The sequence below is a fragment of the Pimephales promelas genome, chromosome 23 (genome assembly GCF_988280905.1).
Source record: "Pimephales promelas chromosome 23, fPimPro1.hap1.1, whole genome shotgun sequence".
Classification (NCBI taxonomy): Eukaryota; Metazoa; Chordata; class Actinopteri; order Cypriniformes; family Leuciscidae; genus Pimephales; species Pimephales promelas.
In genome coordinates this window covers 29,293,750-29,317,930 of record NC_142791.1, presented here as the reverse complement: position 1 = coordinate 29,317,930, position 24,181 = coordinate 29,293,750, and the positions used below count along the sequence as shown (strand labels likewise).

The window sequence follows — 24,181 nt, the reverse complement described above, 5'->3', positions numbered from 1 at the left end:
ATACTATATTACTGAAGATATTACTGGAGATATTACAGTATATTGCTGGAGATATTACTATATAACTGGAGATATTACTGTATATTACTGGAGATATTACAGTATATTACTGGAGATATTACTGTATATAACTGGAGATATTACAGTATATTACTGGAGATATTACTGTATATAACTGGAGATATTACAGTATATTACTGCAGATATTACTGTAGGACTCGTCATGACCGATGCCGTTCATCAACATTTCTGCCACATCAGCTTCTGTATATCATAATTATGAGATTACAAAGTCAAAAATATTAAGTTATGATAAAAAGTAGAAATTATTACACACTAAGCCATAATCATTTTGCTCAAAATTATGCTTTTTTTAATGAAATTTCCACACACTCAAGTGTTCATGAAAAAGAGTGCATCAATTCTTTCTTTGATATATTGCATATTCAGATATTCTACACAATATTCAGGGCGCTGTGAAAGTTTTGTGATCATATCATGAAATGTGATCCAAAATACTGGCGTTGACTGGCAACTTTTGAAAAACGCTGGTGAGGAAAGAGTTAATTATGATTGTCATGACAATTTCAATACTTTGTCAATTTCTACTTTTATGTCAATTTAGATTTTAAATGTCATAATTATGGCTTAGTGTGTCAATGTCAAGTTTGTATTTCATAAATATGATATCATAGACAATAGTCTATTCTGGGGCGTGAAACGTGTGTGAAACTTATTAAAAAAGCTGGAGGTGTCCGTCAACTCTTTTACTTGTCATAATGAACTATTTCAACGTTAAATTTTATGTCAACTTCATTCCTTTTTCAATTTCCCGTTTGTCCTAATTTGTTGTCATAACTGTGATTCAGAGAAGCTGATGATGTCAGAGGAGCGCTCGCGTGAGACTGAGGAACACACTGGTCACATGATCGCCAGAGGAGACACCTGTCAATCAGACACCGCCGCTCTCAACGTGTGCAGTGTGTTTGAGTGTGTGTCTGATCGACAGTGTGTCTGATTGACAGTGTGTCTGATCGACAGTGTGTCTGATTGACTGAGTGTCTGATTGACAGTGTGTCTGATTGACAGTGTGTTTGACTGAGTGTGTCTGATCAACAGTGTGATCGACAGTGTGTCTGATTGACAGTGTGTCTGATTGACAGTGTGTCTGATTGACAGTGTGTCTGATTGAAAGTGTGTCTGATTGACATTGTGTCTGATTGACAGTGTGTCTGATTGACTGTGTGTCTGATAAACAGTGTGTTTGACTGAGTGTGTGTCTGATTGACAGTGTTTCTGATTGACAGTGTGTCTGATTGAAAGTGTGTTTGATTGACAGTGTGTCTGATCAACAGTGTGTCTGATTGACAGTGTTTCTGATTGACAGTGTGTCTGATTGAAAGTGTGTTTGATTGACAGTGTGTCTGATCAACAGTGTGTCTGATCGACAGTGTGTCTGATTGACAGTGTGTCTGATTGACAGTGTGTCTGATTGACAGTGTGTCTGATCAACAGTGTGTTTGACTGAGTGTGTCTGATCAACAGTGTGTCTGATTGACTGAGTGTCTGATTGACAGTGTGTTTGACTGAGTGTGTCTGATCGACAGTGTGTCTGATTGACAGTGTGTCTGATTGACAGTGTGTTTGACTGAGTGTCTGATCAACAGTGTGTCTGATTGACAGTGTGTTTGATTGACAGTGTGTTTGACTGAGTGTGTCTGATTGACAGTGTGTTTGATTGACAGTGTGTCTGATTGACAGTGTGTCTGATCAACAGTGTGTCTGATTGACAGTGTGTTTGATCAACAGTGTGTCTGATTGACAGTGTGTTTGATTGACAGTGTGTTTGACTGAGTGTGTCTGATTGACAGTGTGTCTGATTGACAGTGTGTTTGACTGAGTGTGTCTGATTGACAGTGTGTCTGATTGACAGTGTGTTTGACTGAGTGTGTCTGATCAACAGTGTGATTGACAGTGTGTCTGATTGACAGTGTCTGATAAACAGTGTGTTTGACTGAGTGTGTGTCTGATTGAAAGTGTGTCTGATTGACAGTATGTCTGATTGACAGTGTCTGATTGACAGTGTGTCTGATTGACAGTGTGTTTGACTGAGTGTGTCTGATTGACAGTGTGTTTGACTGAGTGTGTCTGATTGACAGTGTGTCTGATTGACAGTGTGTTTGACTGAGTGTGTCTGATTGACAGTGTGTCTGATTGACAGTGTGTCTGATTGACAGTGTGTTTGATTGACAGTGTGTTTGATTGACAGTGTGTTTGACTGAGTGTGTCTGATTGACAGTGTGTCTGATTGACAGTGTGTCTGATTGACAGTGTGTTTGACTGAGTGTGTCTGATTGACAGTGTGTCTGATTGACAGTGTGTCTGATTGACAGTGTTTCTGATTGACAGTGTGTCTGATTGAAAGTGTGTTTGATTGACAGTGTGTCTGATCAACAGTGTGTCTGATTGACAGTGTGTCTGATTGACAGTGTGTCTGATTGACAGTGTTTCTGATCAACAGTGTGTTTGACTGAGTGTGTCTGATTGACAGTGTTTCTGATTGACAGTGTGTCTGATTGACAGTGTGTCTGATTGACAGTGTGTCTGATTGACAGTGTGTCTGATCGACAGTGTGTCTGATCAACAGTGTGTTTGACTGAGTGTGTCTGATTGACAGTGTGTCTGATTGACAGTGTGTCTGATTGACAGTGCGTTTGGACTGTCACTGTCGTTGTTTTCCCGCTCGCTGGTGTCATTTCTTGACCCGACAGGTATATCCAGATCTTACCGTTTTGTTTCAACTGCTTACACACAAAATCCTCACTTTTTTCAGGTTTCACAAGTTCTGAAACCTGACAGTCAAACAGCAGAAACACACACTAGATCTGCAAAACCACACACTCATTCTCAGCCTTCAACTCAGTTTTCAATCTCATAAAACACAATTCTCTCTGTAACACACACAGTCTCTTGATTTTCTCAAACACAATCTATCAAAACACCGCAGTAGTTCATCAGAGCCTCACACACACTCCTCACATGTGCACACACTCTTTACTGAACACACACCGATCATGGCTTTAGAACAGGCCTATAAAGGTCAAAGGTCGAGATCTGGGTGCTTCGGACTGTAATACTGTATTCACAGCCACGAACGCTTACAGTCAAAATAGATAGTTTTGGGTTCAATGTTGCTTTCGTGTTTACCGTGAACACTTCAACATCTCGGCCGATGACTTTCACTCGAAATATTATATTATGGCAGAGGTGTTTACAACGCTTTTGAGGTGTGTGTGATATTCTGAATGCGGTGCTTCATTTAGCAGGAGATGTGCGGCGTTTTGTGCGCAATTCTTGGATTTGTGTGTAAAGTGTGTGTAAGCAGATGAAAAACACAGTAAGATCTCTCTGGCGTCGGCTCTGTGGATCGCCGGTCTCGCGGGTTTGCGTCTGAAGTGTGTGCCGAAAGCAGTCGCACGGAGCGGTCCGGCTCTTTGGTGTCGTGTCACGTGTGTGTGAGTGAGCGCTGGTGTGTGTCGCCGCTTCTGATCCGCGAACACGCTGAGAGTCTGCAGCATCGGCTCTAATAGCGCAGTCCAGTGATGATGATGAGTTAGAGGAAGAGCAAAGAGAGAGAGAGATCATGGCCTGATGACGGAAGGTTATTGGAGCACACGCGCGCGCACACACACTCTCTCTCTCACACACACAAACGCGCGCGCGAGATCTCCGCTATTATAGCCTACAGTTCCTCATGTTCATATATTCTGTACATCAGAGTCAGGGATCGTTTCAAACATGCGTGGATAAATATGTCTGTCGTATCAAACAACCGCACACCTCAAACCAAAAACAGATATATACAAAAAATACAAATGCCCTAGAATCTATATATATTCATATACATATATAGGTTTTTAATCTTTGAATTACAAATCTGAAAATATCATTTCTTATATCTTTAAGAAAAAGAGGTTTCGGGAACCATGCAGTCGCCCCGAGCGAGATCCGTGTCCTCGGGGCGCGTTCCTGAGCTGACCTCTGACCCCTGACCTCAGCCAAACGTCCTGCGCTCAGAGGCGAGGAGAGATGCCCGTGTGCTCCTACACTTTCGACTCGTTCTCCATGTTGGCCACGTCCCCGTTCCTCTCGCTGGGCTCGTCGAGCTGGCTCAGTTTGCTAGCGACGGACCAGCTGAGCGGCAGGCGGGAGCGCGCGGTCATCTCCGCTAGCTCGCGCGCGCTGCAGCTGGGAGTGCTGGTCTCGTAGATGTCGTGGAAACTGTTGTAGTCCACCTCGTAGAAGCCGTCCTCCAGCGTCAGGACCGGCGTGAAGCGATAGCCCCACTTTATCTCACTCGACACGTACGAGCTGCGCGCCTGACACGTCATTCCTGAGGAAACACACACACACACACACAGGTGAGGAACCATCTGAGGATCTTAAAGGGACAGTTCGTCCAATATTCATGGATAGATGCACTTTTATGTTTTGTTTTATTTATTTATATAGCACAGTTTAACACAACTCACGTCGCCCAAAGTGCTTCACAATCACGAGCTAAACCACAGCAGAAATAGACATACACACACACATAGACAGTAACCCAATCGGCTTTATGCCCAGCCGCACTACTTCCTGAACTTCAGCCAGCTCCTTGTTTCCTGTCTGCCATTATTGGACAAACTTGATTAATTCAGGTGTGTTTGATTATTGTTGCCGTGACTACTGAGGTCAGGCACACCTGGATTAATCAAGTTTGTCCAATAATGGCAGACAGGAAACAAGGATCTGGCTGAAGTTCAGGAAGTAGTGCTGCTGTGCATAAAGCCGATTAAGAAAGCTCTCGTTATTAGAAATAACACGATGTTGTTTTAGCTTCGAACGTGTTTCAGGATTTGGCAGATCGATCAGATTGAGGGAGTCAGCACGAGAAACGGCTCCGGCACTTTTGTGTTGGGATGTTGTCTTATTTTCTGATCTCAAGGATCTAGCGGGGATGTAGACTGACATCTTGGATTTGGATTTTCTGTAGACATTTTGTTTTCAATTGCTTTCTCAAAATCTGAACCAGACAGAAATGCTTTAGTCTTAGCTAACAGACGTAGATTAAGAAAACAAGATCTCCACAGAACTAATTTGCCTGTCCAACTTTAAATCACTATCCAGAACGAATCCCACATTGTTCACACTAGATTTAATAAAACCACTCAAAGAAGTTGCATTCAAGTGTTTTCAAGGGCCAGACACAATTACCTCGGTTTTACTTTCGTTAAGCTTCAAGAAATTTGCAGCCATCCTTGTCCTTGACGTCGTGTGAGCATGCTAGTAAAGCGTCGAGTGGAATTGAGTTGAACTGTCTCACGGGCAGGTAAATCTGCGTATCATCAGCATAACAGCGAAAAGACACTTTATGTTTCTGAAAAACAGCCCCAATGGCAGTACATCGGGGAAAAAGAATGGGAGCAAGGACTGAGCCTTGTGGGACTCCCGAGGAAGATCTCGTCCCCACCGCTGAAGAGGAGGATCTGTCCCCGAGAGAACATTTAACCCTTCGAGAACATCACCTTTCAGACCCACACACTGCTCTAAGCGATTAGTTCAAATCTCATGATCCACCAGATCAAACGCTTTCACCGTTATCCAGCGAAACAGAAACGGCATTCAACACTTCGACCAGCGCTGCGGCCGGACTCAAGCCCGACTGAAGGGGTTCGCTAATCGAATTTGCAGTAATAGGTGCTTGTAGCTGTGTAAATACTAAAACCTTTGCTAAAAAGGTACATTTGAAATTCTGCTGGGCAAGGGCCCGACTGAGGCCGTGGTGATGAGGTCCAGCACTGGCGAAGATCTGCTCAACAACACGAGGGATATGACATCACTCTCAGATGAAGCAGCACACGGTGTACATCAGCTGGACGCTTCACTCCATTCCCACACGGCACAGCAGGCCAGAGGACGGACACACCTGTCATCCAGTATTGGAGAGTGTATAGCAACAATATTATCTTTAAAAATTTCATATAAAGTTTTCACAATTCAAGATAGAAGGATCTGGATACCTAGTTGCCGTAGGGTTAATAACTGAATTAATTATCTTAAATAAAACTTTAGGATCATTAACGTGTTGAGTGATAATATCCGAGTGATACTTATGTTTAGCATCAGAGGCCTTCTGAAAACTGCAATTTGTGTTTTTCCACCTCCTCTCAGCTTGTCGAGTGTGTTGTCTAAGTGCCCGTATATTTTTTATGATGGACAGATGCAGTTTTATGATGAATAGATGCACTTTCAAATTAAAATGTGCTGATCATTCACTCTCCTCCACATCCTCAAGATGTTCATGTGTTTCTTTCTTCAGTGGAAAAAAAATGAAGGTTTTAGAGGAACACACTCCAGGATTTGTCCATATAGTGACTTCAATGGGGTCCAACGGGTCGAAGGTCCAGATGTCAAAAACCTTAAGTTCTTTTCCACTGCAGAGAGAAACACATGAACATCTTGAGGAGGACGTGGAGGAGAGTGAATGATCAGCACAGTTTAATTTGAAAGTACTACTTTAAAGCTCCACATGAAACCACTGCGATGCCGTCAGTCCTGGTGAACTGAAGCTCTGAGCCTTTCCTCTGTTCTGGAGACAGGAGACGGCACACACACACACACACACACACACACACACACAGCTGAGGCCGTCTGCTGGCCAGAGCCATGAACAGCAGCACACACACATATACATTATGTCTTTAAATTCAGTGATCTAAACAAGGTCCGACTTTCAGCATCATGTCAGTCTGACTGAAACTATATTACAATGAAAACAACATTAATATAAAATACTGTCCAGAAGAACATTCCCAGAAAATCCAGGGTTGACAGTGTGTCTCTAGGGTTCTGGACTCGATTTAAAGAACAATCTATATGAGAAATGTCTTGACTGATTGCAAAATATTTCATCTTTAATGGGTTATTTCAGTTTTTTCAACTGAAATTAGTTTTTACAAGCTGTTTAATTACTCAAATTTAAATGAATTATGAATGAATCTAAACCCATAAAGTGATCCCATGATGAAACCCCAGTAGTTCTCTACATTACAGCAGATTCCCAGCAAAACCTGTTGTTCTGTGTGCGTGTGTGTGTGTGTGTGTGTGTGTGAGTGAGTGCGTGTGTGTGTGTGTGTGTCAAGAGTCTGTCGCCTGGATCAGTGACGTGAAGCTTCAGACAGAACAGCAGTGTGTGTCCGTGCTGAAAGCCTCTTCACACACATGTCTAGAACACTAAACCAGTCGAGGGTTCAAAGGTCACCGTCTTCAGTTTCTGCGAGTGTCACATCTGTGAGTGCTCACACACACACACACACACACACACACACACACTTATATGACGTGTGTCTCAGAGTCAGTGCAGGAGCTTCATCACATCGTGTTTCATAGATTCCCTTCAGTGCATTATCGAGAACACACACACACACACACTCCGTCAGCGAGAGCGGCTGGTTTGTTTGATACACAGTTCGCTAGAGAAGTTTCATTCTTCTGCTGTGAGATAAAGTTTAAGCCAAATCCCTCCGTCCGGCGCTGGTGTCACAGGTGTGTGTTCAGTGTTATCAGCAGACAACAGCCACAACTCTCACACACACACACACACACACACACACACAAACCCTCACTGCGGCCTTGTGATGAGCTCACACAATTACAAACAGACAGACACACACACACACAAAGAGCTGCTGCAGAAGCTGCACGCCGAGCCGAACACACACTGATAAGAGCTCGTCCCTGTCGACACGTGTCTTGTGATGATGCTCATACTTGTTCTCTCGTCACCATGGCAATAGGTCAGCTGTGATCACGCTCACACACTCACACACACTCACACACACATGCTTCCCGTTCCCCGGTCATGCCCTGAGCGCGGCGGCCCGACACAAGCGCTACACACCAGCCGCGAGTCCCACACCGATCCTGGAGAACACACTCCACACACTCCACACACTCGCCTTCCAGACAACATGACATCATGACTTCTGCATAAATATACACGCTTTCGAGTCAAGTGGCGTGTTATCTTCACGCATTTTGAGCTATCCGCGTGTATGCGTGTATGTCTACGCCATTAACGTCCGAGTGATTCCGCGTGTCTGTACAAATGTCCGCGCGAAACGAAGCAAAATGTAGATCTACATCTGGGGAGCGATCTCTTTCTTTCCTAGGATGGTGAGGGAACAGTCATAAATGCCATTAACCCCAGAGACGGGTAGGTTTAGGGACGGGGTTGAGGAAGTCATATATTTATATAACGTTAAGTCAACGGCGTTCATAAACACGCTGAAAAGAGATTATGCGTCTTGATAGCACGCCAAAAATGGAAATACGAATTGGCGTGTCATACACACGCTACTTCATGAGATCAGTCTGCACCAGATGTGTGTGTGTGTGTGTGTGTTGTTCCTCACTGGTTACTCATACTGTTTCAAATTTGTAACAGAAGGAACTGAGAATCAATAATGACGACTGAGCATCATAATAACAGTAGTAATGATAATAACAGTAATCCTCCGGCGGCGGCGCCGTGATTTAGAGAACGCTCTTATATAATGTCAGTGGGCTCTCCAGCGTCTTCATGGCAACCGCACTCACATTCCTCAAAATAGCAGCACCGTTGCAGAGAGCGAACACACTGCTTTCCTAGTTGTAGAAGATCCTCCATTTCAGCAGCTTTAATGAGTGTGTGTGTGTGCGTGTGTGTGTGTGTGTGTGTGTGTGTGTGTGTGAACAGATGGATCTCAGCATCACACACTCGCTGTTGGGAAGAGCAGAGACTCGTGGAGAAACGAGAGGATGAAACTTCACTTCAGTTATTGAGTTACGACTGGACGAAAGGAATCGTCCAAATATTGTGTCGTTTTAATGTTTTTAAATGTTAAACATGTTTCAGATTGGGCTGAACATTAATAACTCTGGACTAGAGCATCAGGCGTCGAAGATCTCTGTCTCCGGTCTGATTACACATCACTGTAAACACACACTCTCTGAAATGATGCGTATTGTGAAGTGAATTGAATTATATTCTTATTTATTTATGGAATATTACAGTGTTCATTATAATGATTTATGTGTGTACATCATTACTGTGCTCATACTTTTCAATGAGAATCAGTTCCTCTTTAGCATCTCTTCTCTTCTCTGATGATGTGGGCGGGGCCACCTGTCACTCACAGGAGATCAGCCAATCACATCCATCCAATCAACTCCCCACAGACACAGTCAAGCCCCGCCCACATGTGTTCCTGTTTCTCTCGATATACGACACACTGGAGGAGAGAAGACCAGCGCTGCTTCTCTTTCATGCTGAGTTTAATGTTGATGCAACATGACAGCGATGACGTGTCGACCTGCAGAAACACACGAGTGATTCAATCGCTCTAATAAACTGTGTTCTGCCCGGTGTGTGTGTGTGTGTGTGTGTGTGTGTGTGTCTAATCGAATACATCCAACAACAGCCAGGGAACAGTCCTCCACATCCGACACACAGCAGGACTGAGCTCACTGCAACAACACACACAAAATAACACACATTCCAGCAGCACCTGTGTGTGTGTGTGTGTGTGTGTGTGTGCCTGAAGCGACGGATCTGTCTCTTGTTTTGCTGAACCTTCAAGGAAACTTTGTCTTCCTGAATCCAGGATCATGTAAGTGGGAAAAGAGCAGTGTTGGGTAAGTTACTCTAAAAAAGTAGTTAATTACTAGTTACTAATTACTTCTTCAACAGTGTAATTAGATTACTGTACTAAATACTCTCTTTAAAAAGTATTTGATTACTTTTAATTACTAATTACTTTCAAAATCCCATATCAATCTCAACCTGCTGAATAATTAATTCTTTCAAATAAATACAATAAAACTGCATGAATTATCCTTAAACTGACCAAGGTGGAGAAGGTTACATTATTAAAACATAGTTTTTAACATCAGACAATACATTTTGATGTTAAACCCACTATTGTTTTATGTCTGATCTCGTGACATTTCACACTTTTTTCATACATATTTTACAATAATTCATATGAATTTGTACGAGTGCGGTCGTACGATTTAGACACCTCATAAAATGCATACGGATCGCTGTGAGATCGGATTGATCTATACAGTATTTGCCTCAATTACATCAGAAGTAACTGTAATTAAATTACAGATAAATTAAGAGTAATCCCTTACTTTACATTTTCAATGGAAAAGTAATTTAGTTACACCCAACACTAGAAAAGAGCTCATGAAATAATTGTCAAGTCTCCAATGATCCACACACACACACACACACACAAGGTCACACTGATATGGTGTTTCCAGTGGTGGATATCTGTGGGATATTTCCCAGTACTCGGAGTGTTTATAAGCCGCTGTGCATCGATCTTGTACTATATTTATATTGTGAGCCCATGTTTCTCAGGCTGACGCTGTTAAAGGGATCATTCTGGGATAGAAATCCATTCCCCATTTACTCACTTTAGCAGATGCTTAAAAAAATGATGGGAGATTATTAAAAATATAGGAAAATCTGGAAGGACATGTGGGCGAGTAAATGATGCCAGAATGTTCATGCATAAATGTAACTGTCCCTTTAAGACCATCCGTGTGAAGGACCCGAGCGGTGTGTTCTTCCAGCTTTATGACAGAGGTGTGTGTGTGTGTGTGTGTTATTGTGACGACCAGAGACAGAAAGCTTCCTCTGAATACATGCCAGTTCAAACCACTGATTCCTCGCTAAAATAGGCCCCCTGAAATCAAAATGTACGTTTTTAAGGTTTTAGTATGAATATGTTTGCCTTCAGGTTATGAATAAGTTGGTGTGTCCAAAACAACGACAAAATTCACATTTAGGAGAAATAAGGGTAACACTTTACAATACGTGTGCACTAATAAGCATTAATTCATGCTTAACTAATATACAGATAATACTGAATTAAAGTGTAACTAAAGATTATTTAAGCTATTCATTAATGATTACCACATTAGGAACTAATTAAGAGCCTGTAAGGTTAATGTATTAGTTCATACATGAATTGTTATTAATTAAATATGTAATTGTGGATTAATTCCATAATAACTCATTTTTTTAACTACCAGAATTACCAGAATGAGCCAAAGCCTTGTATTTCAACTTCCAGATAATATGACAGGTATACTAATATGCATTAATACATGATTAATTACTTCATTGTTAGTGCAAATTCATGTGCAAATTACTACAATCACTAAATGACTAGTTAATAATGATGTGCCCCAACAAGTAAAGTCATAATATAATGATACCTTTGCAAATCATTAGCTAATGATTAATTAAAGCAGACAACTGGAAGTTGAAGTGCATAGCTTTGACTAATTGTGGTAATTAACACATTAATTGACACTATTAGTTAAGAAAATATGTTATTAAGGAATTAATACACAATGACACATTGAATTAATAGCGATTCATGTATTACTTAATCTATTAATCATATTGACTCTTTATTAGTTGCTGATGCAGTAATCATCAATTAATGCTTTAGTTCTTTATGAGTTATACATTAACTCATGATTATCTGTGCATTAGTTAAGGATGAATTAATGCACATTAGTGCACCCGTATTGTAAAGTGTTACCGAAATAAGCATTTAAACGTGCAATCTCTCACTTCCGCTAAAATGGATCAGGGATTTTTATGACATCACTGCTTCTCATCACATCTTCTGTCCAATCACATACTGTCTAGAATCTGAAGCTCCGCCCCCTCTGCTATGAACCCCAGCTGTCCGAACCGAGTGATATGTGTAGGAGATGTGAGTTCGTTTGCTCAAACGCTCCAGTTTTATCCCGCTGGTTAAGAATGAAATGAATGTATTCCTCCACTATTGAGTCCAGCGTATCAGATTCGCTTCCATTGTCAGTCTGTGAGGTAAACTCAACGCTATTGGCTACTGGAAAAGAGCTTAGCTTAGCTTCCTGTTTCAGTGGAGATTACACTGCAACCTCCCAGCAAGCAATTCTGTGTTTAAAAGAAGTCTAAAACCGTCTGGGCTAACACAAGGGCTGTCCGTGAACATTCAATAGAGGACTAACCGTCGCCCGCGCACAGGCTACGCACACAACATGTCAGAGAAATGAACCCCAACACCTTGTAATCACTGTTGACTTTGCTTACATGATGGAATCACACACATTTCGCCAGTTATTTTATCTGGAAGTGTGTTACCCGGCCGGACTACAGTACATGGGGTCTATAGTTAACCGAGGCGGTGAAATGACGGATATCGCTTGCTGGGTTAATTCAAATACCACAGAACGAAATTAATGTGATCTGTTTGGTTCGGCCACGTATGCAAATACAGACAGAGCGGTTTGCAGGATCTGTTTCGAGCACGTCTCGAGCTACGCCACAGTTCGACTCTCAGCGGATGCACGAAACGATCGACTGGACGAAAGCGCCAAGCAGAAGTGAGTTAACCTGCAGTTCCTCTACTGGCCACTAGAGACGCTGCAGAGGAGACTCACTGCCATAGAGCCGCGCCCAACTTTACAGCAGAATAAACATGTTCACAGTCTGGGGCAAAAAGTGTTTTTGGTCTATATCGCCCTTCATGACGACTGTGAGGGGCTGACTTTTTTTATAACTCATCTATTTAAATTATATCAAGCCTTAAAGTGGACAATTAAGGGCGTGACAGGTGGATTGCCGCTGAAGTTACAACTAGCCTTTTGTCTGCTAGCGTTAGCGTCACGCCACCTCAGCTAATACGCCTCGTTGCACATGTTCGCTCATCCGGGAGTGACGCCAAGATGGTGACGACCGGCTCCGCCCACTTTGGGCTTCAGGAAGGCTCTTCAGAAACACTACGGGTGACGTCACACACACACACTACGCACATGTTTTGATACAGTGCATACCTGTGGCCTCCACCATGCCCTCCAGGATCACCACGATCTCCAGCTCCTCGTGGGCCAGGTGCTGTTTGGAGATGTCCCAGAACGGGCTGTGCTGGTTGATCTCGTGGCAGATGATGAGCGGGGAGACCAGGAACAGCCGGTCGTCTCCCGTGTCGTAGCCCACGTTCATGTCCGTCTGGTTGAGAGGGATGAACTCGCCCTCTTTGGTCTGCTTGGACTTGATGAGCTTGGCTCGGATGGACGCCTCCACGATGTGCGAGTTTCGCAGGTCTCCGACGCGGAACATCAGGCAGAGCCGGCCATCGCGGATGGAGATCACGGCGTGCGTGGAGAACACTAGCGTCTCGGCGCGCTTCTTCGGCTGCGAGATCTTCACGAACATGCAGCCCACCATGAAGGCGTTGACGATGGAGCCGAGCACCGACTGCACCAGCAGGAGCAAGATCCCCTCGGGACACTGATCGGTGATCACACGGTAGCCGTAGCCGATGGTGGTCTCCGTCTCGATGGAGAACAGGAACGCCGACACGAAGCCGTTGAGGTTGTTAACGCACGGCGTCCACTGGTTGTCCCCGATGTGCTCCAGGTCTCCGCGTATGTAGGCGATTAGCCACCACATGAAGCCGAAGAACAGCCAGGTCACGGTGTACACCAGCACGAAGATGAACAGGTTGAACCTCCACTTGAGGTCCACTAGCGTGGTGAAGATGTCCGTCAGGTAGCGGTAGGTCTCGCGCACGTTCCCGTGGTGCACGTTGCATTTGCCGTCCTTGCGCACGTAGCGCTGGGCCTCGGCTCGCTCCCGGTCCCGCTCCGGCTTGGGCTCGCCCCGCTTGGGCCGCTTGTGCTGTCGGACCGTCACGGTGCTCTCCACATCCGGCTCCATCGGGACTAATGGAAGATTCTGAGCCTGGAGAGACAGAGAGAGAGAGAGAGAGAGATGGGATTAGTTCACCACAGTCTTCGTCAGCATGTCAGCAGTCATTTTAGATTTTTTTTCTTCAGAATGGCACGAAACATGGAAGAGGTTTTGGCACTTGAGCAAAAAAATCATGGCCATGATCTGAACAGGTTTAATGGTCCTGAAAGCAGCAGTCACTCTTGTGCTCCTCGCGGTCAGTGGAAATGATTGAGTTTCCTCTAGTGGAAGCGTTCGGAACTGCAGCTGAACACACTCTCACTGAACGCTCACATGCCGAACACACACTGATTTATGGCTTTGATTTTCTTGCAGTTTTAGAGTAAAACGTGTTTTTGACGATATAGATTTCATATAATAAGTAGTATTTTTGGACATTTTTCATAACTTTTTTTTACGTTCGCTTTTTAAAACTTTAGCATTAATCTGCTGAGTGTCGTCTTTGAAAAGAGATCAAACTTCAGTCTGTCGCTCTAAAGCATTCAAGATTTACCACAGTTTAGGTTGGAAATTTAATTTTCAGGTCTATGCTCATAAAGTGAATAAATGGATTATAAATACAAACACCAATTTTAATAATAAATAAATCAGCTACAAATACCAAATTAGAATCTATATAGTAAGTAATACATGTTTCAAAGACACATAGTCCTAAGACTAACCTGTATACTCAAGTTAAAAATACAGAACAATCCAATAATAAAAATCCCATATGTATTTGTGCAGCTTTACAGAGACGACAGGAACGTCACGCAACCGAGTGTTTCCAGAAGAGAAGAGCGTCAGTCCAGCTCAAGTCAGTTCAGTGATGCTCATTTCTGTTGCAAAAAAGTTATTAATTTAGTTCATTTATATATATATATATCCGCTCTGGAGAAAACCGTGATGTCCATGACATCTTTATTGCATTTGAGCATCATATCAGTTTAAAAGAGTGTGTTTTGGTCACAATAAAGCGGCAGAGACGAGAGAGTGCACTGGTGCAGAACCGTCCGCTAATGAGTGTCTTCTTTTCACACTCGGAAGAGCAATTACTGACAGCAACAGATTACAAACAGACAGGGGATTCAACTGACAATGCACACACACACACGCACACAAACATGCACGCACACACACGCACACACACCTGTGTTCACTGACGACCGATGAACTGAACTGGACTCTGGGTGTGACGATACATTCAAACCAGCATAGACAATGACCTTTGACCCTTAGCCGTAATTCTATATGACTTATGATTTTATTTTCACTTTATGATGAAACAGATTCAACACAGCTCATCTACTGAGAAGTAGTGTTTCGCAGGACCGGGCGGTTCTTTCGGCACAATTTGCTTGTGGTTCTCGGATTGGTGGAGATTCTCTGCAGAATTATGGGTAATGTAGTTTTTCGGTAATGTAGAAGCTAGCTCACAGTGGAGCTGTGCTCGACAGGATAACTAAACCTCCCCTGGAGAAATGAACGGGATTAACTTCCAGACCGAGTGTGGCTCTATCGCCTCTGGAAACCCTTTAACATGAGGATATGATCATTAATAACTCATGATTATGATGATCTCATTCAGCCATAACCTTCGACCGTAAGAATGTATATAGTTTGGAAATGTTGAAGAAAGGAGAATCCGGAGAGACGACCAGTGTGTGTGTGTGTGTGTGTGTGTGTGTGTGAGTGAGTGTGTGCATATCACTCTCGTCTGATCTGACTGTCACTGCGAGAGAACAGCAGACACGTTACGGCTCAGGATGAAAGGAGTCGCAGACGGACAGGTGTGTGTCAGAACACACAGAACACACAGAACACAACCATGACACGATTATATCAACCTGATAACACAAGCCCATCTGTGCATCTCTCTATCTCTCTCCCTCTCTATCTCTCTCTCTCTACCTCTCCCTCTATCTCGCTCTACCCCTCTCTCTCTCTCTCCCTCTCAAATTTAAATTCAAATTCAAATGAGCTTTATTGGCATGACTTATACAGTATTGCCAAAGCATTGGCCATTACATAGGTAATGAACAAATAATCAATAAATGAATCAGTAAACAAATGCATGAAATACAGGGGTTGGACAATGAAACTGAAACACTGGCCAATGTTGGAGGTTTCACATCTATATGCCTGGCGGCCAATCTTCAGAGTGAAGCACGGGTGGATCAGTGATGGTTTGAGCTCCAATATCATGACAATCCTGATTGGGTTTGATGGACACGACACTGCCGAGGACTACCAAACCCTTCTGGAGGATCATGAGCACCTGATGCTCAAACCGTGTATCAGCATGATCATGCACAGCAAGACTTGTGACAGAAGGGTTTGATGAAGATGAAAGTGACGTTGAACATCTCCCATGGTCTGACAGTCACCAGATCTGAATATTATTGAGGTGTTTTGGAGGAGCGAGTCCACCAGTATCATATAGTGACCTGGACACTGTTCTGGAAGAGGAACGGCTCATAATCCCTCTGGTCACTGTGAAGGACTTCTATCTGTCAATTGGTGCTGGATTTGGATGCAAAATGAGGCCCTCACCATTCTAACAAATTATTGTGTAGTAAAACCAGGTGTTTCAGTTTTTTTGTCCAACCCCTGTCCATTTATACATCAAAATAAAAAAAAAATAAAAAAAAACAGTTTTGAACCAACATTCTGACTGTAGTTTTGTCCACTGGCTGACTCTCGTAGTCTGTCTGTCCCCTCTCTCTCTCTCTCTCTCGCTCTACCTTTATCTCTCTCTCTCTCAGCAGTGATCGATCCATTAGCAAGCTGGACAACCTGCTTTACAACCTACAAGGAGAGGAGATTAACAGCACACACACACACACACACACACACACGTGCTTTAACGCCTCATTCAGATCCACTCATATTTATTCAGAGAATAAACCGCATGCTTTGTGTCACGGACGGACAAATGGACACAATATAAATAACACTGAACAAAAACTGAGAGACACTCATATTCATGAAGCGTCGAGGAGACAAAGACTGATGCAGAGAGACAATCAGCACATTACCATAGACAGGCAGACAGACAGACAGACAGGCTGAGAGACAGACAGACAGACAGGTTGAGAGATATACAGACAGACAGACAGAGAGGCTGAGAGACAGACAGACAGACAGACAGGCTAAGAGACAGACAGGTTGAGAGATATACAGACAGACAGACAGACAGACAGACAGACAGGCTGAGAGACAGACAGGTTGAGAGATATACAGACAGACAGACAGACAGACAGACAGGCTGAGAGACAGACAGACAGACAGACAGGTTGAGAGATATACAGACAGACAGACAGACAGACAGGTTGAGAGATATACAGACAGACAGACAGACAGACAGGTTGAGAGATATACAGACAGACAGACAGACAGGCTGAGAGACAGACAGACAGACAGGCTGAGAGATATACAGACAGACAGACAGAGAGGCTGAGAGAGAGACAGACAGACAGGCTGAGAGAGAGACAGACAGACAGACAGACAGGCTGAGAGACAGACAGACAGACAGGTTGAGAGATATACAGACAGACAGACAGAGAGGCTGAGAGAGAGACAGACAGACAGGCTGAGAGAGAGACAGACAGACAGACAGACAGACAGGCTGAGAGAGAGACAGACAGACAGGCTGAGAGAGAGACAGACAGACAGGCTGAGAGACAGACAGACAGACAGACAGGTTGAGAGATATACAGACAGACAGACAGACAGACAGGCTGAGAGAGAGACAGACAGACAGGCTGAGAGAGAGACAGATGTTCAGGGGCGAGAGCAGCTGTAGTTCTGACGGTCCTCTGAGACTCAGATGTGGTTTAAACATGTCCGTGTTCCTCCTGAGAGCTGGAGAGGATCAACACGTGTGTGAGGAACAGATCGACCGAGTCCAAAAGTAGCTTCAGAGAAAAATCACCCTCTGATCTCAGTCGACATGATCACACACACACATCAGAGACAGAAACAGGTCATGATCACACACACAGACATGTTTCCGTCTCTGATGTGTGTGTGTGTGTGTGTGTGATCATGACATGTTTCCATCTCTGGTGCAGACTGATCACAAGTAGCGTGTGTATGACACGCCAATTCGTATTTCCATTTTTGGCGTGCTATCAAGACGCATAATCGCCTTTCAGTGTGTTTATGAACGCCGTTGACTTAACGTTATTAAATATATGACTTACCTCAACCCCGTCCCTAAACCGAACCGTCACTGGGGTTAATGGCATTTATGACTGTTCCCTCACCATCCTAGAAAAGAAAATATCGCTCCCCAGATTCGTTTCACTCGGACATTTTTTATGTCTACGCCATTAACGTCCGAGTGATTCCGCGTGTCACGCGGATACACACGGATAGCTCAAAATGCGTAGAGATAACACGCCACTTGACTCGAAGCGTGTATATTTACGCAAAAGTCATGATGTCATGTTGCAGTCTGTTGTGTGTGTGTGTGTGTGTGTGATCATGACATGTTTCCGTCTCTGATGTGTGTGTGTGTGTGTGTGTGTGTTTTCCTCAGCTCAGTCGTATCACTCTCTGTAAATGTTCTAAAGTCATGTGAATGCGTTGGGCTCGTCCTGACAGAGAGAGAGTCTCGGGTAAACACTGACGGAGAGCCGCACATGTGCTTTAAACTGACGCAGCGCAATAATAAAACAATAATACAATATACATCTACCAGCACTGCCGATCTCTACAGCATCGGTGACCGTTTTCCAGAAGCAGTGACAGACTTCTTGTTTAGGTAGTTTCAGTTCAATCGTTCAATAAAGAAAAGAATGAAAAAAGGAGTGTAATGTTTCGTGTAGCCCTGACTTCAAAACCAGTAACTGAACGTCAGAAAAATGGGTCAAAAACACGAAACATTTCTTCTCATCACATTCCATCATGCAAAACATCAATCATGTAAATAATGGCATATTTTCAATTCAAAATGTTGAAATTTGAGAGTTGTTTGCATCACTGGGTATTACTGTCGGCCGCTGAACAGTCAACAATAATCAATAAAAGAAATACATTTACCAAAACAAGAGAACACTCCACTACAAACAGGGAAAGCAGCAAGTAAACTCAATACCAGTTAACCCTAACCCTAACTCAATACCAGTTAACCCAGTTAACCCTAACCCTAACTCAATACCAGTTAACCCAGTTAACCCTAACCCTAACTCAATACCAGTTAACCCAGTTAACCCTAACCCTAACTCAATACCAGTTAACCCAGTTAACTGCGGCTAACTGCGCAGTTAACTTCCAAGCACCTGACTTTTAACACCTGACCTTTACCTGCTGACCTTTACCACCTGACCTTTACCAGCACCTGCTTTACCACCTGACCTTTTCCAAGCACCTTACCTTTACCACCTGACCTTTACCAACTGACCTTTACCACCTGACCTTTACCAGCACCTGACCTTTACCACCTGACCTTTACCAGCACCTGACCTTTACCACCTGACCTTTTCCAAGCACCTGACCTTTACCAACTGACCTTTACCACCTGACTTTTACCAGCACCTGCTGACCTTTACCAGCACCAGCTTTACCACCTGACCTTTACCACCTGACCTTTACCAGCATCACATGTTCCTTCAGTCCTGCTCTTACATCCACAGCAACACTCAGCTCCAGTCAAGGGCTCTCGACCTCTGACCTTTCAGTCAGCGGAGTAGGCTGATCTCTGAATAAGCGGAGCAGGCTGATCTCTGACCTCTCAGTCAGCATAAAAGGCCTGACCTCTGACCTCTCAGTCAGCAGAACAGGCTGAGACCTTTTTTTTTATTTTCCAACGAACTTTAGTACTATACAATATAGTATAATTTACATCTTAATACATCCAAATAAAAAAAAACACCTTCCCGGGGTGTACTAATTGATTAATTCATCAAAAACTGTATATTCATTAAAGATATGACAAGCTTTTCTTGCTTTTTTTATTGATGTTCTCCAGACTGGTGCAATAATCTTCTAAACGAATACATTTTGGGGAGGATCCTGAACATTTCTTCTTGTGTAATGGCAAATAGACTGCATTTATATAGCGCCTTCATAGACCTAATGGCCATCAAAGTGCTTTACACACACCTCACATTCACCCATTCACACACCGACGGCGGTGTCAGCCATACAAGGCCACGTCCAGCTCGTCGGGAACACACACACACACACACACACACACACAGCTGGGGTTAGGGGTCTTGCTCATGGACACCTCGACACTTGGTCAGGTGGAACCGAGGATTGAACCACCAACCCACATGAACCACTGAGCCACTGCCGCTCCAATGTAATGAGATTATGAACTTTCCCAAAATAATAATTATTTATTAATTATTTATTAATTATTAATATTACTTTCATTGGAATAATACATACATATATCAAAGACCGTCTGAGACCTGCTGATGAAGAACGACAGAGTAATGATGTCACTGGACAGAAGAACTGAACGCGCTCTCTTCTCTCAGAGGTGTTTGTCGAACGCCGGCCGTAATCACTGTGCAAACACACACACCCACACCTGAACACACACACACACACACACAGCAGAGCTCACCTGGCCCTCAGCGCTGAGGGATGCTGGGTAATGCCTGACTCAGCACAAAAACCATCGAGAACACGAGTTAGTGAGACGAGAGCTGAACCTCTGATTCTCTGAATGTTAAGTCTATTTCTGGCATTGATAAACAGCTCGCTCACTCTCAGTCGCTCACTGGCCATCATCAATATTTCATATTTCTTCAGTCTCGCTTGGCTCGTGTTGCAGAAGCAGCTGGAGATCTCACGGAGGGTGTCCGATAAACACACAAACTCACAGCAAGATTTACGAGAGGCGAATGAAAAATAGACATGTTCACATCACAAGCGTGAATAAATCATAATGCTTAATATGATCACTTTAGACTTCTTAAAGTCCAGTTCAATCTTAAAGTGTCAAATCACTACATATAGAGTAGACCTAATTCACATCTATATCTTAAACAATATTTTTTAGAGCATTAAGATGACATTAGAGTTACAAATGATCTGCTCTTATCATCTGTTCGTAGTTGTTTCTCTCTATTAGTGTTACTCGATCTCAGTGCTGCGTTTGACACTACTGACCACAATGGTATCAAAAACTAATGTTGGCATTAGTGGAACCGCATTAGCATGGTTTAAATCACTCTTATCTGACCGTTATCAGTTCGTAGCAGTAAATGAAGAGATGTCTTATCCATCACAAGTTCAGTATGGCGTACCACAAGGCTCAGTACTAGGACCGCTGCTGTTCACTCTGTACATGCTACACACACACACACACACACACACTCACATAATGCAACAAACAGAGTTTGTTTCCAGAAGAAAATCAGAAAAGCGTCACAGTCCAGCTCAAGTCAGATCAGTGATGATCATTTCCGTCGTTAAAAAGTTATTAATTTAGTTAATATATATATATATCCGCTCTGGAGTTAAACCATGATGTCATCGTCCAGCTCAGTTCAGTTCTTATATAATCCTGACAATGCAGGACATCAATAATATTGTATATTAAATGTCCCGAACTAAGCAAGACAAAAGCCAAGGCGACAGTGAAGGATCCAGAACTCCATCCGTGACAGACTGGAGAACCCAGGGTTCCTGATGTTCTCGTTACATCATCAGAAGAATGACATCTACGCTAATGCTAGTCTCTAAGTTTCATCCTCATTCAGAGGTTTACCGTAATCAGCCGGATCTGGGCCGTATCCAGACCAGATGTTGGACCTGCACTGATCCTCAACAAAGAGCAAAGTGCAAATGTGTGTGAGTGTGTGTGTGTGTGTGTGAGTGTATTTGTATTAAAGTTCAAAACTGACCCAGCATGTGTAAAACACTATCCTGATCATCATCAAATTTCGTAATAACGTGTAGCGCGATATAATTTGACTGTAGTTGTGATATCAGACTTTGGATCAATCAGCATTGTCATGATCACGAGGACGGTCGAGGCACAAGTCACACACACACACACACACACACTTCACAATCAGACCCAACAAACATAAAACAGTTCCAGATCGGAGGAGAAAATATGGCCTTCTGTTTTGGCTGCTCATCCCCTCGTACAAATGTGTGTCACAAACACTCTTTGCTCCTCGCTGGTTCTACACACAGGTGTACTGAGCAGAAACAGATCCTCTAACGCTCAGCATGTTCTGCACAGAACCGGAACAGTTTGACCAGGTCTCCCGTGTTTGACGGGGAGGGGAAATGTTCCTCTTTCACTGGGAAACATGAGCCAGGCAGCCATCGCCATGGCAACACACATCTCAATCCCTCAGCCGCTCACAGTGGCAGATGCTCGATGTGCCAAGAGAAGGGCTGGTGCTCTGGATCGCTCTCCGAGCTTCTAGAACCCAATCGCTGGCGCTAACACTGGAGAGCTGAGCACACACTGCAGGTCAAGAGACAGGCTTGCGTAGGCGTCACAATCAAATCCCGTGGCATGTTCAGGGACTGCATGGAATAATTCGATTTGTGGAGATAATGTACGGTCTGTGGTCACAACAACCAGGAGAAGAACTGCATCATTTCATTAGAGCTTCTGCATGTCATTAAACCAGCTTTCAGTCAGAAGCTGAGCTGAGAAAACACTCTTTCTTTAGGTCAGGTTCAAGATCTAGAGACTCGATGTTAAAAAGTTGAACTTATTTTAAGAGCATCGCGTATTTAGAACGGCGCGTCAAGCGCGTTTACATTGAATGGAATAAACGCGTTCCCTGTCCGTCACTGCACGAGGCCTTCAGGCGGAGCTCTCCGCGGTGCTGGAACAGAACACACCATCAGCACGAGCACGAGCAGTAAAGCAGCGCGCGCTAAAGTTTCATGTGCATGAAAAGTTGCATGACTGTTATGCAACACAAACAGAACACGCAGAGCCTTATGAAGCTGGCGTCTGGAAATACACCATCTGACACACAACTGAAGCCCAAAGAGACGATATTTAGAGAGAGAGAGAGAGAGAGAGAGAGAGAGAGAGAGAGAGAGAGAGAGAGAGAGAGAGAGAGAGAGAGAGAGAGAGAGAGAGAGAGAGAGAGAGAGAGAGAGAGATCGCACCTCGCGCCGGGATTTTTAGGTTTCACGCGCGCGCTTCTGAACGAGCGGGTATCCATGGAGACGGTGATGTGAGAGGCACCAGAACCCACTCAAACCGAACCAGATGATGAAGAACAAAGACGAGCAGGAGATGAGCGCGCAGATCCACAGAAGCGCGCGTGTCGTGCCGCGAGCCACTGTTGCTCCTCCGCGAGGAAGACGATGATGAAGAAGAAGATTCTTAGATTACTAAACGCTCTCGCAGGCGTCGTTCAGCGCTTACGCAACCCTCCTTCAGTTCTCTCTCTCACACACACACACACACACACACACACACACACACACACACACACACACACACACACACGAGAAACTGCGATTACAGCTATGGAAGAGTAAATACGACACATACCAGACAACGCGTTCATTCATTCCTTCTTCATCCTCTTTCAGTCTTCAGTGATGTTGTTGATGATGATGATGATGATGAAGAAGCGACGCTGAGAGAAACCCGAAGAGCCATCATCATCTTCATCCTCCCATCCTGACATGATCTCTAATGAGCCAGAGACGGACTGAGAGAGAGGAGGGGGAGAGAGAGAGAGAGAGAGAGAGAGAGAGAGAGGGGAGGGGGCGGAAGATTCATCTCACGAGTTCGCATCTCTGCTGTTTATTGAGCTTCATAACCGCGGGATTCTTCAAACGCGAGTATAATCACATCGAGAGCAACTATAAGCGCAGAATGCGAAAAGCGCATTGCTCGTCGTGACGCAAACTCCGAATGCATCAATGCTACATGTTTAAATGTCATAATCATTTAATTTGTAAAAAAAAAACAAGTATTCATTACTATAATGAGCTCATTATTTCTGCATTAAATTATTACGTTGTCTTTCTCGCTAATGATGATTTTGTACGTAGGCCTAGCTACATTTCTGAAATACATAGCTAACTTAGAATAATAGGCTAGATAACAGATCACGGTGTGACGCCGTGCGGAGAAACAGAGCTGAGGCTGGGTCCAAACGCAGTGTAGCTTTATTAAAGAAACTTAAAACAAGACACTAGAAGCAAGAAACTTGAGAGCACCAACGCAACACACATAAATTCAACAACCAACAAAGACAGGGCAGAAACACAGGGCTTAAATATTCAATGACAAACGAGCTAGACAAGATAACAAGGGGGCGTGAGAAATGAGAAACACCTGGGATAAATAATGGACGGGCAATAACTAATAACGAAAACACACAAAATCACTACGTGACACAA

General features: G+C 43.7%; 1 protein-coding gene across 2 annotated transcripts; it reads right to left on the bottom strand.

The window, feature by feature from the left end:
- Positions 1-3,894: 3,894 nt before the first annotated feature.
- Positions 3,895-23,509, bottom strand: kcnj6 (potassium inwardly rectifying channel subfamily J member 6). 2 transcript variants are annotated; one of them, XM_039670312.2, is made up of 3 exons: positions 23,322-23,509; positions 12,928-13,837; positions 3,895-4,393 (listed from the first exon to the last, which is right to left on the bottom strand). In XM_039670312.2, exons 2-3 carry the CDS (start codon positions 13,811-13,813, stop codon positions 4,104-4,106), a joined length of 1,176 nt encoding a protein of 391 aa, XP_039526246.1. In that variant the 5' UTR covers positions 13,814-13,837; positions 23,322-23,509; the 3' UTR covers positions 3,895-4,103. The 2 variants fall into 2 exon arrangements, with proteins under 2 accessions (XP_039526246.1, XP_088982474.1); XM_089126348.1 differs by lacking the exon at positions 23,322-23,509 and adding an exon at positions 22,931-23,036.
- Positions 23,510-24,181: the final 672 nt, after the last annotated feature.